The following is a 15,438-nucleotide window of genomic DNA, read 5'->3' as shown; positions in this document are numbered from 1 at the left end:
GTCCCAGCCCAACCTTGAGTTCTCCTTCATGATGACACAGTGATCAGCGGTGTCTTCACAGAAAGTCATTTATTTTGCAGATTTTTAGGCCTTCTGTCCCTGTTATTGTTAATATTATTATTATAACAGTGATTATTTACATATTGTGGGCAAAGAAGTAGGTGTAAGCATGACTTGGATGACTGAGAACCTCTGCAGGCAGGTCTGCTGAGCCCTAGGACATATTGCCTAAATGTAACGTTATAATATACAAACGTACGTTGTAAAATACCAGAGCCTCCTTGTGGTGACAGTTAAACATTGCAAGGCAAGGGAGGTTTGGCACGCATGACCCAGGCTTTGCAGTTTTCAGTTGAAGCTTCACTGATTTTCAATCTTTGTAAATTTGTTTCTGTACATAAAAATGCACCAATACTCCGGATACACTGGTTTTTATTCATGTCAGAATAGAAAACCATTTGAAACAGACTTTATAGCATATTGGACACTAAAACGATTGGCGGGTTTACTTGCTCTTTAAAGCTTTTCTACGAAAAATCGTTCAACTGCAGCAAAGATGGGAGAGTCAAGGAGTGGAAGTGTTTATTCCCTTACTGCGCGTGTTGAAATGTGAAAGCAAAGTAGCAGCGGGATGATGTAAATATGCTGATGTGAGAGCAGCTTCACAGTAACCACGCTCAGGTTGTCCGCAGTTTATTTTCCATGCCGCTCAGGCTAATCTGTCTCTATCTGCGTGTGCTGACATTGAAGCTGGAGCGTCTGCGCTTGATTAATCCTGTTTGTAGCGTAATGGCCCTGCTCTGAACAGACTTAATTGTCGCTGTCAACCGGGACAGATGGGCCCAGACAAGCTGATTGATACTTGAGACGTTTCTCCGTGGATTGTTACAGTTTGTAGTCCTAAAACCTGGAAGTGAGTCAGCATTTTTTGAGTCATGGGATCCTCGGCTAGATCCACTTTTTTTTTTCCGTCTAGGTTTTTCAATTTTGCACAATATAAGGTCTGTGGTTAACATAAGCCCGAAGACAGTCGACATAAATCACACCTGTTAATATCTCAGCCACAAATTTTTAAGTTATGTACATTAGAAAAAGTAAGCTGCCAACAAGTTGCTGTGTTGAAGCTACAACTGTCAGAATAATGACACAGCACAAACACTGATGCACATTTTTCATTAGTTATCATTATTATTATTATTAGTATTATTATTATTGTTGTTGTTGTTGTTATTGTTTTCAGTTCAGTTTAGTTTCAGTTAGTATTTTTTCTTGTTTGTTTTGGTTTGTTTCGGCTTAATTATAATAAGGGTGGTATTTGTCAGGGTCTAGATTGAAGAGGTTCAGAACAGGTTTTACAATCCAAACCCAACACTTTGTGAATCAGCTGACTCCCAGTCATTTTGATGTCAAAGTGTCAATAAAGATCAGCACCAACACCTCTTCATGTTGTTGTTCTGATAAATTTGACCAAATTAACAAAGACTAAACCTAAAGTTTTTTTCTGCATATTTTTATTTTAATTTAGTTGGTTTTGTAAGTACATAATATTATTTCAGTTAGTTTTTTTTTTTTTTTCTAAAGTCTAGTTTTTATTTTTATTTCAGTGAACATATGGTTTTCATGGGGTACAGGGAGGAAGAAGGGCTGTGTCAATCAACAGGTGTTCTCACAGATTATTTATTTATTTATGTATTGTCTATTTTGCTCTGTTATTTCTTTTGTTTATTCACATTATTTATTTTTACTATGGGTAAAAATGCACAAACGATCATATGATAGCACGTTTGTTTATGGGTATATGGTTTAAAAATTGTAATTTGGATAAATTGTATGGAAGTCAACTGATACAGTAGTTACTGAGTAATGGAGAAGGGGTAGGAATTAAATAATATGCTTCTTTCTACTCCTTTTTGGACATGTTTTGTTGTTTCGACTATTCTGTATTGTTTTTTGCATTGTGTTTTGTTTTTTTTCACATGTTCAAAATAAAGCCTTCATTCATTCATTCAATTAAAATGTTTTTAGTTTAGTTAGCCCAACATTAGCTTTGTCGGTAACACTTTACAATAACAGTACAACAATTAACGTTAGTTAATGTTAGTTAATGCTGTAATGGTTAATTAACTGTTAGTTAATGATTATTATGGCATTTACGAATGTTAATATCTACAATAAGCCTTAAATAACATATAAATTAATACCTTAGCATGAACAGTATTAGTAAATGATTCTTAGACACATTAGTTAACGGTTAGTTAACTGTTACTTAATGTTTATTACCTCTTACTTAATGTTTATTACGGCATTAACTAACATTAATTGTTGTACTGCTATTGTAAAATGTTACCGCTTTGTCAAAAATCTAACATTTTTATTGGTTTGTGGAGATTATCATGAAAAAATACGTATCCATAATTGTAGCCATTTGTTTGCTTGCAGCAGAGCTAATGTTCTTACATTTTTAAAACAGAAAAAAAAAAATCACTGGGAAATCTGCTGAGGGAAACGTGGAAACAGGCGTCGAACTCTGTTTTTAGAGTTTTACCATACTGGAATCTGAGCTTTATGGTACAGTGAGGCAAGTTTTCCAGACTCAGGTTAACCACGGTGGAATAATTTATAAAACAAGCTGTGATGGGAGATGGGAGGAAGCCTCCATCACACATCAGGATGGACGATGTTGACTGATGGACGTCAGCTATCGGCCTGATGTATCACTCCAACTCTTCGCGGTGTGACCCTCCTGTGTTTGCGGGTGTAATTTACCGCATCTGATCTCGCAACACGGATATGAAAACCCCAGCGTCAAATGTGACTCACACCATCAGCGGGACACTGACTTTGCACAGAGGTCTGCTCGTGCAATCATGCAATCAGCTTTGTCAGGCCTCGGTGCGTCACCCGCGCCGTGCTCCGTGCTCCGTGCTCCGTGCAGGCAGGAGTTGAGATTAAAAACGGCCCCCCAGGTTAACTTCACAGGCTGGAGGTGTGTGAGTGTGTGTGTGAGTGTGCGTGAGTGTCTCAGTGTGACTAGACGGCTCCTTTCTTCACAGAGGCCAGCCAAGGTCAGAGGCTGTTAATAAGCAACATACGTGTATTTATATGCACACACACACACACACACACACACACACACAGATACACACTGTGCTGTAACATCTTGTTAAAACCCAGAGCCCCTCAGTATTTATTCTTGTAGCTGCTTATCTTCTATACCACATTAACTAAAATTCTTTTGCCATATTTTTGTGATTTAATTTTGCCTGTGTAGGAGAGTGTTTTATATTTTGTCTTGTGCAAGATAGCAACATTGGCCTTGAAGCTATGCCGCTGAAAGAAACTTTCAAATACAATCAGTGAGTCCCAATTATTGCAACAAATGCAGAAAGAAATTCAGGCGATGTGGACTGAATAATGAAAGTAAACTAAAGCAACAAGTCAATCAAACTTCTTTGACAAGCGAATGCACCTGTGAATACCTCCCAGACTTCAGTTTCTGACACAAATATAGACTGTTGCCATGGTAGATTTTTTTTTTTTTTTTTTTTTTTTTTTTTAAGTGAAAAGAAAACAAGAAAAAGGCAGTTATTACTGCCCTTTTCTTTCTTGTTCCTTCTTTTCACTTGGGAGGCTTTAAGGTCTTCATTTTACCACATTTCTACCTTCATTTCATTTCTGCCTAGTTCTATCATTTCATTTCCATCTTTATTTTCGTCTAAATGAATTCTGGCAGCAGAGTTAACTTTTTTTAATGTTTTGAAACTACCTTGACTGAATGGATTAGTGTCTTTATTCGGATCTGCTACGAAACCAGCTCACTTTATTCTAGCCTGCTGTACTTACCTGTAGAGAGAAATGCAAGAAAATCCTTGAACATACCCAGTAAGATTTATTACAGGTTGCTTTCTAAGCTAAAGGAAAATATTGCTGTCTTAAAACCAGGCTTCAGTTTTATTCTAGCTTGTCTTGAATCTGTTTAATTCTCTGATGCCTGTACACACACTGACCAGTGCAGCTTTCTCCTCACATCGTACATCCCGCCTCACTTTACATCGTTCCAGGTTTATGCTGTAATTTTGTGAAGAGTCGAACTTTATATGAGGTCAAAAAAATCCATACATTTGATTCTCACTCTCCTTGTCTGTCTCTGTTTTTTTTTTCCCCCTCCAGCTCGAAGACGCCGAAGCAGGCTGTGTTTGCAGGCAGCATGCAGCTGCTTGCAGGCATCAAGCTGTGCACAGGCAGAGTCCTCACCAACCACCCGCATTATGAGGACAAGGAGCTGCGAGAAAGAACAAGACAGGTACGGCAGGCTAATGAAACCACAGCCATGAGGCTGAGAAATATAAACTTTAAAGTAATACTTCACACAAAAAACTGGATAGATGTTGTATCATTTACTCACCCTGAGTTGTACTGAATGTTTGATTAAAAAAAAAAAAAAAAGTTTTACTTGTGGTCCTCACAGAGAACAAAGGCCCCGACAACTATAGCAATTTCAGACTAATCAATAATGGAAAATGTCTCCTGTTGGTCTGAATTGAAGACCAACCTCCGCCTTTTGCATTGGCCAGGAGTCCTACCTGCTCAAGCAGAAATGCCAAATATTGAATGCCAAATAAGATGCTAAGATTTGCTTTCTTTTCTCCATTCACATTGTTATAAAAGTCATACTTTTTAGGGGTTTTGGCAGCTGATCAGACTAAGGAAGCAAGCTGAAAACATCACTTTGGGCCCCGCTCAAGTCCCGTGAGCATCTGTTATTATATCTAACATTCGACAGAGTAAAGGATTAATTGATTTGAAAAAAAAAAAAAAATACTGGTTGACAAATTCAACGTTCTAGTTTTTAATGAGAGCCGAAATCTCTTTTCAACTTCACCTCTGCAGAGTGTGAAATTGCAGATTGGAATAGTTAAGTAATTAAAAGGTGAAGAATAAATAAATGAAGAGCTTGAATTTACAAAAGCAGCGGTCTTGGGCTCGGATCAAACGTCCTTGAGATTTTGTGGCAGGAGATAAATCTAGTCATCCACAAAGTCATCCAGATAAATAGTAGCAACAAATTACCGCATATTTATTTATTTGTGTGTGTGTGTGCGTGCATGTGTGTGTGTGTGTGTGTGTGTGTGTGTGTGTGTGGGTGCCGTTGATGTCAGAGCCATTTGTAGAATGGCGACATTGCATCCGCTTTGTGGTAGAAACAGTGTAGTGCCTCGGCGCACACTGCTAAACAAATTCAGGAGTGTTTCCATGAGCGGCGGGATGGAGTGAAGTTCCTTCCGTGGCCCAGATCACCAGATTTAAACATCAGTATAACTTTTATGGCAAGTAAATTTGCTCCCACTTCATCCCTCAAGAACTAAACATTTCCCCTCTCAAAGACAGCCCCAGATTCAGAGCACACAGTTGAGGCTGCAGCGTGACAGCAGTGCGAGGAGGATTGATGCCGCTCTCAGTGGAACCATGGCCTGAGTGCATATTAGATATTTGGTATTCATATATTTGCTGTTGCTTTGTCTTTGTACTCAAGTGTAAGTATTAAGTTCTGGCATTCCTTGTGAAACCTCTCTTTCTTGCTTGCTTGTTTGCTTTGCCTTTTTTTTTTTTTTTTTCCTAGCGCTAGCCATTGCTCTATAAACAGACATCACACCTCTCCTGTATATACATTTGTCTGTGTTCAGTTAAAGAGGTGGATTGCACAGGCTTGAAGCTTGAAGCATCCGTCTCACTCGGCTATGGATCTAGATAGGGGCAATGACCCGCGATGATTGTGTGAATGAATATCTGATCAGACAGTGAATGCAGTTTGCATCCATGAGGACGGACTGAAGAGCACGTGGGGAAAAAATGCACCATAAAAATACTGCCGAAGCGATATGTATAAAATTTTTTTCCTCCTTTTGTGACTGTGAGCTCTTCTTGACTCTTGCATTCTTGAGGCTCGTTTATACTCCTTTATGTACGAAGAGAAATACCGCCGTTTGAAACCATCACTGCCCACGTACTTCCATGTGTCATTTCTGTTGGCATCAGCAATGAATCCACTAGAGGGCAGCTCAGAGTCAAAAGTGTCTGACAATAAACATGGTGATGGTGGAGGAGGTGGTAATAATGGACCTGATATAAGAGGCAAAAGCGGAGGAGGTAGTGTAAATGGAAATGGCGGCGGTCTGTGAGGCCATTAAATACACAGCGACAGGAGGACGGAGAAGTATTTTCTCGAATCTTATCAATCAGATGAATTTCTTCTTGGTCTGTCGCTCATGGACTGGTCTTTCTTGAACTTTTGGCTACACTGCCCCAATGATTTCCGATGTTACTGCCCAAATACGGATGAAATACCGATGAAGTGAATGCAGAGTACGGACAGGAAGCTCCGCCCGTGTCTGTATACTATATAGTAATTTTTTTTATTGTATTTTTTTTTTCTATTCTTTCCAGCCTGACATTGCCCTAAAATGCTGGATGTGAACTGGGAGATTCAAACCTCGATATCTAATACCACATGACGGAATTTCCAATGAAATCATGTTAGGCATTAAACTGACGCTGTTGTAAACCAATAAAGCCAGCCAGAGCCTTGGCATTAGCCAATCAGAAACAGAGGAGGGCGGGTTCACCCCTGCCTCTCAGGGAAGGATCCGGGGTCCGTTTCACAAAGCAGGTTTAGTGAAAACTCTCAGTCTGTTAACCCTGAAATGAGGGAAACTCTGAGTTTTTCGTTTCACAAAGGGAGGTAACTCAAACTAGAGAAAGAGGGGTAACTCTAGCCTGTTTCACAGAGGGAGGTAACTTAGGCTCTCGGTCAGTTACCGCAGTAACAGACTTGAAACTAACCCGGCGTCGAGTTTCTCGAGGTTTCGTGTATCCGCCCTCTTTCAGCCACACACGGTATTTAACTTCCTCATTCATTCAGTCAGCAGGCGAGTTTTGGCGTGGCGTATTAGTTCTGCCGTCTGTTATTTATTTTATTTTATTTTTTTAAATAATAATTAAAAAAAAAAAAAAAAAACAGTTAGTCGGTCTTTATTAGGAGTCCATTAGTAGTTAGGTGGCGACATTTTTTTCACGAACATGGCATGTCCGTTCGACAACGATCCCGTGGATGAAGGAGCAGTATTACTGGTTATAAGACCGCGCATAGATGTTTATGCCGAGGTCTTACCTGTTCGAACAATGTTTTTATATTTCATCTTAAGCTGCTGTCAAGTGCGCTTCTCCCCCGCGGGATTGCACCTAAATGAAATAAATTAATAGGCGACCATTCAAGCAGTTTTCCCCTGTAATATTATTGTGATTGCAACGGACTACATTTAAACTTACTTGACCCGAGCAGCAGTGTTCTCCCACGCCGTCTCCCTCTCCTTTGCCGCTGCAGCGGTGTTGCACAGCCCGTTGCCCCGTTGCCATGGTGACTCGTCAAATCGGGGCTCCATTGACGCTGTCTTTTTACAGCTTTGGTGCACGCGCTTAACTCCAGGTGAAACTACTCCGAGTTCATCAAACTAACTCAAATCAGCTGTTCTGGAACCGAAAACTCAGTGCTTCCTGTCTCAGAGTAGATCAACTCAGAGTTCGGGGTATAAGACTCGGAGTTTGTTGAACCTGCTTTGAGAAACGGACCCCTGCTGTAACTGCATGAGTGGGATTAACAGAGATGTAACGTGGATTTTTTACCAACTCAAAATGGATAGCTGATGGATAACATCTGAGAGCAGCTTCTTTGGTAAGTGTCTTTTCCCTGTTGAGGTTCGGGTTTACTTTATACTTTATTTGAATAAGGACGGAGCATATTAATCGTCATGTAATGAAAGTTGAATCTTCATCTCCGTGTTACTACAGCTGCTGTCACCGACTTTTGCGATTGTTCATTTATCTTTAACACGGAGAAGATTCCAGTAGATTTCCACATGTCAACATGGACGCATCGATAGTGAAGGAAGGCTCCGACGTTTCAAAAATAGATCAAACTGTGAAAAACAAATGGAGATGCGATGGGAAGCGATTGCACGGCAGAAAAGGGGCCATTATTAAAGCGTGTTGCAGCGCATTGGAATATGAACTGGCCTGAAAAAAAAAAAAAAAAATTCAGTCCAAAATATTTTTTTTGCTTTAATTCCTGTAATACACTGATCCATCCTTCCATCCGTCTGCTGTCTGCCACTAAACTGGGACTGGGTGTCATAGCAGCAGATTGAGAAGGGCAGCCCTGACGTCCTCGTTCCCCCGGCCACATCCACCAGCTCCTCCTTGGCAGTTGCGATGCGTTTGCAGGCCAGCTGGGATATGTAGCCCCCAGGGCACGTGCCTCCAACGCCCCCACAGGGAGAGGCGTGCTGATGGTAATGGGGTAATGGTCCGATGATGCGACGACGGCTACAAGTCTCTTCAACAGCGTGATTTAGGCTAATATTGCCTCCAACAACTCTATATTTTGACGAACGCTCGTTTTTCCGTGGAAACAGAAACCCCAAAATTCTCCCCGTCCAGTAAAACCACAATTCCAAGGACATGCGGAAGTTTAATCCGTCTAGAAGGATTCCAGATTACCCTCACTCATGAACAAGACCCCATGATGCTTGAACTCCTCTGCCTTTAAATTTGACGAACAGGAAAGGCAGACAAATTATTTAAAAAATTATCCATCCATTAAGATCGTGGCTTGATTTCCGTAATCCCTCGCATTCTGGGATTAGCCATTCATCTTTGTCCCGCCTGCAACTGGTTGAAAATGCTGTGTCGAGGCCTCTGACTGGTTCCAGGAGGAGGGACCTATTAGTCCTATTCTGGCCTCCCTTCACTGGCTCCCAGCATGCTTTAGGATTAATGTTAAGGCTTTGCTGTTTGTTTTTTAAAGCCCTGAATGGACCGGCCCCCCCCTCCAACATCACAGACCCCTTAAGCCCTTACACTACCTCCAGGTCCCTCAGGTCGTCTGACATCGTCTGATTTGATTGGCTGCGTGTGCGTGTGTGGTTCATGTTGTGCTTCTGTCTCATGGTGATGTTTGATTTTTGTGATTTGTTGTTATTTTAATATTAATATTTTATTTCATTTTTGATTGTTTTTTTTTTATTTTCTATTTTATTTTATTCTATTTTAACTTTTAGATTTTGGATTTGCACAGCACTTTGGTCTGCTGTGGCTGTTTTGAAATGTGCCTTATAAATAAATTTGGCTTGACTTGACTTGACTCCTCCACTCGGGGCAGTAAGTCACTCCCAACTGAGAGGGAGCAAACCACCTACTGCCTACAGGGCACCGTGGCCTTGAACCTGGAGGCGCTGACCCTCATCCCAGTCGCCTCACATTCGGCTGCTGATGCGTTGCCAGAAAATGACCCAGCCTAACGCCATACTGTAATGAGAGCCCCATATGACTGATCAATATTTGATAAGTAGCACGCTGGTTTTACTCATCAACTGGCTTTGAGTCAGTATGGAGTTGCTATCAGTTTGATACACAGGATCAGCTTCAGTGCATCCTCTGTATGAGTTGGAGTGTGTGTGTGTGTGTGTGTGTATGTTTACACGTTGAGCAGGAAGTAAAATATGGTGTGTCTCTTGTGTGGCAGAACCCTTGTTTTGCCTCCCAGCGGGAGCTTGGCCATGCTGAGCCGCTGGCGAGGCCGAAGCTTAGTGTGGAGCTCACTAATGATCCACGACACTAGTGTAGACCTTCCAGGCTCTGTGTGTGTGTGTGTGTGTGTGTGTGTGTGTGTGTGGTTGAGGAGGTAGGTTTTGCAAATACATTCTGAAACAAGAAAACAACCAGCTTATTAATGTTTCCAATTCTCTGCAAGGCTTAATTTATACAACACTGCAAAATAATTCATTAGTGAACTAATAACATGGTTTGCTCCCTGCACCTGTTTATGCATTTGTTTTTCTTTGTAGCTTTAAGGGGCCAAATCCAAACTCTCAGAGAAAGCCCAACACACACCACAAGAGGTTGGACGAATATCATAATTAAAGGCTAAGATTTAGAAAAAAAAAAAAAAAAAAAAACAGTTTCTTCTCTGGCGGCCACCATGAGCTCGTGGCCCACTGAGATTTCTCCCGACGGCCAGTTCATCCCTGCCTGCGCTGCGTTTCTTTCAGTGGCAGACGGGCACAAAGGGCGCGTGTTGCCTGGGGTGTCAGGGCAAAGCCGGCGAGCTCGGTGCCAAAGCACGCTTCACAGCAGGGATGGAGGTAGAGAAGCTGTACGTAGCCACTGTTGCAGGTGTGACAGAGGCAGACATCCAACCTGCCGGCCGTCGTCTCAGGATTCGCTCTCTTTGTGCGTTCGCTGTAACACACACCTAACAAATCCTGTTAGGACTGCATATTATGTGCTACCTCGGTGGCTTTGCTGTAATGTTAATATTACATAAGTGAGTCGATTCTTGTTTGTGCCAACCATGTTCAGAAAATAAATGTCACCGTGATGAATAATGAACAACTGCCGGAGGATATCTTTTTTTATGATTCAAGCAGGTAGAAAGCAAAAGACAAACCTGCATGACACCGCTTTCCTTGTCTCTGTCTATGTGTGTGTGCATGTGTGTGTGTGTGTGTGTGTGGTGAGCAGGTGTACCAGGTGTATGCTCGCCGCTCCCCAGAGGAGGTTTATGGCATCCTGAAGGCCATCGGGGCCGACTACCTCGTCCTGGAGGACAGCATCTGCTACGAGAGGAGGCACAAGAGAGGCTGCCGACTGCGAGACCTGCTGGATCTGGCCAACGGACATGTGGGTCAAACATATTTAATACACGCCATTCTGTGTGTGTGTGTGTGTGTGTGTGTGTGTGTGTGTGTGTGTCTGAGTACACAGTCCCCTTCGCCAGCTTCTGGGACTGTGTGAAAGCTCTCAGTCTCAGGGCTTTGAAATCCACAGACAAACACAGGGGACTCGACAAAGATCAATAGCCTGGCTTCTCATCTACACATCACTGTCTCTTTCTCAGCCTCTCGCTCTCACCTCTCCCTCGCCGTCTCCTGATTGTGATGTTGGATATGGCGTGCTGGCTGTTTGGATTACTCGAGGCAACGCACGCTTCAGTCTGGCTGTCTGGCTCGGTGTGGTGTAAGACACGTGAAATAGTGTGTCGGCGTGTGTGTCGGCGTGCGTGTCTGCGTTGGTAATTGTGTAAACAGCACACAGCATACAGATCATCTGACATCCAGACAGCTTTATTGAAGGCGGGCTAGGGCATGTCTGCGTGTGTGTGTGTGTGTGTGTGTGTGTGTGTGTGTGCTTGTGTCCATCATCAGTCAAGCAGAACCTTTATTTCAAAACCTTGAAATAAAGAGCGTTTAACTTTTCAATTACTGTTAAGTTGTTGGGTTTTTTTTTGTGAGTAATTGTGTGAAAAGGGAAAAAAAGACTCAAATAAAATGAATGAAAACTGAGTGTGTGTGATGTTGGGACTGCCTTCTTGATATTCACCTCCACCCCTTTACGCACAATCCTCGTCTCAAAGCTTAAAAATCCTTAAAAATCCCTCTTTAACCTGTCTGTTCCATTTCATCTCCATGACTGAAGTGGATTTAAACCAACAGGGAATCCCAGGTTTTGCCTGTTTCCCTTTGCTCTGCTCTGCCTGGTTAATGGAAACAACAGGTAGTCCTAATATTTCTACATGAGCAAATGGGAAATGATTTGAATATATTCTGCATATTCTCTGTACTTTCTTCTTTTTTTTTTTCCCCGGTCAAACGTGCACACCGACTCCAGTTTACTGTAGCAGACTCCAATACATATCAGGTTATCGTTTCAGTTTTTATCAAGCCTCATCATCACAAATGAACCGTTATTTTATTTTATTTGAAAATAAAAAAAAAAAAAAAAAAAAAAACACAGCCAAAATCTTTGGCTTGTGTATTATCTCCTACAAGTCACAACAATGACTACATGACCACTCTTAGAGTGTACATATTGATCTGCCATGTATGGAGATTGTTCTGCTAAACTCCATCTAATCTGGCATATTGGCAGTACTACATACATGTGGCCCTTTTTTCTATAATATTTTATCATAGATCTAAGATATTTTTCCTCATAGAAACATGTTTCTGACAGCCGATTCAAACGCCCACCAAAGGCTGCCAAACTTCAGTTACACACCAAAATCACATCACATCACTTTCAAAGGTGCAAAATTCTTGCATTTTTTTTTCCTACTGGAGTTTGGTATGGAGCTCTGTAACACCACGAGCTGCTGATCTGTCTGCAAATGAGTTTGAGTCGTCGGTCTGCCCGCCTCCTCCGTGATTGTCTGCTTGTTTACAATAATTACACTGTTTCCAAATTAACATGGTAATGTGATGTATTGATTAACACGAGTGTGTGCATACCCTGATTGTTGTTGCCGCTGATGACGGTGATTTGGCACATAGATAAAACACATTTTTATATCCCGTGTTACAAAATCGGATCACACTGTCCAATATTCATATTCGACTTGGTATCAGCTTTGTATCAGTTGAGTGAGTCTCACAGTGAGTGTAGTTCTGGATGGACTGATATGGAATGAGTATCAACCCGAGTGTTCAATTCTATCAGCTGACTTTTAACTGAGCATCAGTTTGGGGTAAAGTTGAGACAAAGTGCAAATAAAGTGACACCCAACTTTACACAGCATGTTTTTAACTTGAGTACATTTAACCCTCCTGTTAGTGTCAGTGTTTAACATCTCTAAATAAATGACTTTTCCTAATGTAATGGGTACTACCGGGTAAACATGAAATTCACATGATGATATGTTTTCAATGTCCTGCACACACCTTGTAACGCATCAATTATAAATAACAAAAATCTGTACTTAGAAATAATATAAAGCCATTAAAACACCAAAAATTTATATTTCTTTCCAATTTTAGGTCAATCAGTGAGATTTTATGGTGATTTGCATATTTTCCCATAGTCACGTAACAGGAATACTGGATGTATAAGTGAATGAGGACAGAAAGTCTAAGCAGCGTTAGTTCTTATGCTCAGTTGCATCAGATGTTCATTTGATTTTTCTCTTAAGCACGGCTCTGTTGTGTGTATTGATAACGTGAGTTGGTAATAGGCTCCATGATGATGATGATGATGATGTCATTGCTGCTGCTTCCTCAGATCATGGACGGACCGGGACAGAACGACGCCGACCTCGTTCCCGCCGCACACCCCCGTTTTTGCGAGGCCATCAAGTCGGACGCGGCGGCCTACGCGGCGCTGTTCACCAGGACTTTCCGGAACAAAACCTTCCACGTCTACCGGCTCAGGAAGAAGCGCGCGAAAAGCAGCAAGAGCTCGACGGACGCCGACCCGACCCACTAGCCGGAGCAGAGGTCAGGCTGCAGCAGGGCTGGAGGCCACAGAGGAGAAATATCCAGAAGAAGAAGAAAACACAAAACAAAACAAAACACTGAATTCTCACTCTGTTCCTCCATCTTCTGTCTGAACTCTTTATTTTATTTTATTTTTTTTTTTTAATAGAACATCCCCATAAACTACTGTGTTACAACAGCGGCTCAGATGAAGCTCGGAGCTGGGTTGTTTTTTGGTTCTTGGAGTGCGGAAGCACCTGTGAGAGTCCTGCTGTGGGCAGTTTTGTCTGCAAAACAAACCACAAACAACACACACACACACACTAATTGGTGCAGATAAAGAGAAAAAACTCTGCAAGTGTAAACAAGCATTATTAGACTCCTACCAGCATCGATTATTAAGACAAGGACACAAGCAACAATTGAAGAGATTCATTTCATTTTAAGTGGGTGTATGTGTTTCTCTCCCTCTATCGCTCGCATAATGAGCAGCAAAAATACGGTAGTAAGTTGTACAGGATGATTATCTGTCCTTTAACTGTCGTGTTTTATGGTTCCCGGGTTTTTTCCGATGATCGTCAACCTCCCCTAACCTCACACAGCCATGCTCTGATTTCATTTCCATCGTTCACAATACAAGGCAGGTGATGCGATCAGCCATTTGTCTTGGATGAGTCAACTCATCCAATCAGACAAACGAACCATCTGATGTTTAGAGTGCCAAAGCTAAGCAAACAGCAGCAACTGTGATGGCGTAAGACGGGAGGGGCGATTCCAAATTTGTTGGTGTCGATTCTGACTCTGATTCTGATTTGCACAGCCAGAATGGTCCAGTAGATTGAGTATTCAAATATTGCACGTATTACTCCATATTCCATGTAATGCAAGCTAAGATATACAGCTTCTGCTTTGTGATGGTCAGTCTTTTTGTCGTTAAAACAATTTTTTTTTTTTTTTTTTTTATTTCTGCTTCAAGAATAAAGCTGGAGTGTCTTCAGATCCGTTCCGGTTTGTTTCAGTATCGAGTCTCAGAATCAAGAATCCCCTCGTTTGGAGTCGATTTCTCATCCCTCGGTGAAAGCGAGCAAGATTATCGCCGGCTTGTTAGGATGCTACGCCCCTTTTTCCCATTTTTTGTGAGGAAGATTTACGTTGTTGTCCTGTTGTTTGTGTTTTTGAGTGGCTCTTCTCACTGTCGTCATCACCTAAACCACTGCTGTAGCTGCTCAAAGGAAGCTGATTGGTCCAGCTGTTCAGCGGCAGCTGTTCAGCGGCAGGGAGCTCTGGTTGGTTTCAAGAATCAATGGAGAGTGATCTTGCAAGATCAGCTGACTGCATGAGGATGGTACCCCACTCACACACACACTCAGACACACACACACACACATGCAAATGACATGCCTTTTATGAGCCACCCAAGAAGTTTTCAGTCACATATCTGCCAAATTTCATACACTGTTTCTTAAACACTGAAGTGGCTCGTCTACAGAACCCAGTTTTTAACCATTTCTTATTTTTATGACAGGACTTATTTCATCTAAGAGGGTTTTTTTTTATCACCTATTCAACACTTTTTTCCACAGTAACTGCTGTATGTTGACAAATGGTTATATAAGTGACCAGCGCTGAATTATGGGACCTGTTGAAACACGGCTGGCTTCCACCATGAAGCATGTCCTGTTGATTAGAGATCAAACAAGAGGTCAGAAAGGACGCTCGTAGGTGTAATTCCCCACCGACAAAGTTTCTCAGAGACAGGAAGGCGAGCCGCACTTACTGTGGGCTCGGCACATTTCGGGTCCGCTGCGATAGACACTATCAATTATCCCTGAAAAGAAAATCAAAAATAATTGGGTTAGATTCGATTCCTGCCTGGGCGGCGATGTTTCAGTTGCAGCTTAAATGTGTTTTTCCTGTAAAACGGGTTAGGACTTCTTTGTGACGAAGAATGGTGGTGTTGTGATTGCAGTTGTGTTTTTCTTTTTTTTTGTCTGTGTGTGTTTTTTTCCCTTTTTTTTTTTTTTTTTTTTTTTAACCTGCTGTCGGCTCTGTGATTCTCATCATCCTCAGTCTCAACCCTTTCAAACACACACACACAAAACACATGAATAATGTAAGTGGCAAGGAAATTGCAGCA

General features: G+C 41.8%; 1 protein-coding gene across 3 annotated transcripts in view; it reads left to right on the top strand.

The window, feature by feature from the left end:
- Nucleotides 1-14,446, top strand: part of dpy19l3 (dpy-19 like C-mannosyltransferase 3) — a 70,066-nt gene extending 55,620 nt beyond the window's left edge. For 2 of the 3 annotated variants that reach the window (XM_030048524.1, XM_030048523.1), the window contains exons 17-19: nt 4,171-4,303; nt 10,576-10,734; nt 13,108-14,446. In XM_030048524.1, the coding sequence (XP_029904384.1) occupies nt 4,171-4,303; nt 10,576-10,734; nt 13,108-13,311 (496 nt within the window). In that variant the 3' untranslated portion in view covers nt 13,312-14,446. Of the gene's footprint in view, nt 1-4,170; nt 4,304-10,575; nt 10,735-10,951; nt 11,290-13,107 lie in introns of those variants that run through there. The other variant, XM_030048525.1, reaches the window with a different exon arrangement.
- Nucleotides 14,447-15,438: the final 992 nt, after the last annotated feature.

This window comes from Myripristis murdjan, chromosome 3 (assembly GCF_902150065.1).
Source record: "Myripristis murdjan chromosome 3, fMyrMur1.1, whole genome shotgun sequence".
NCBI lineage: Eukaryota > Metazoa > Chordata > Actinopteri > Holocentriformes > Holocentridae > Myripristis > Myripristis murdjan.
This window is presented reverse-complemented; position numbering and strand designations above follow the sequence as displayed.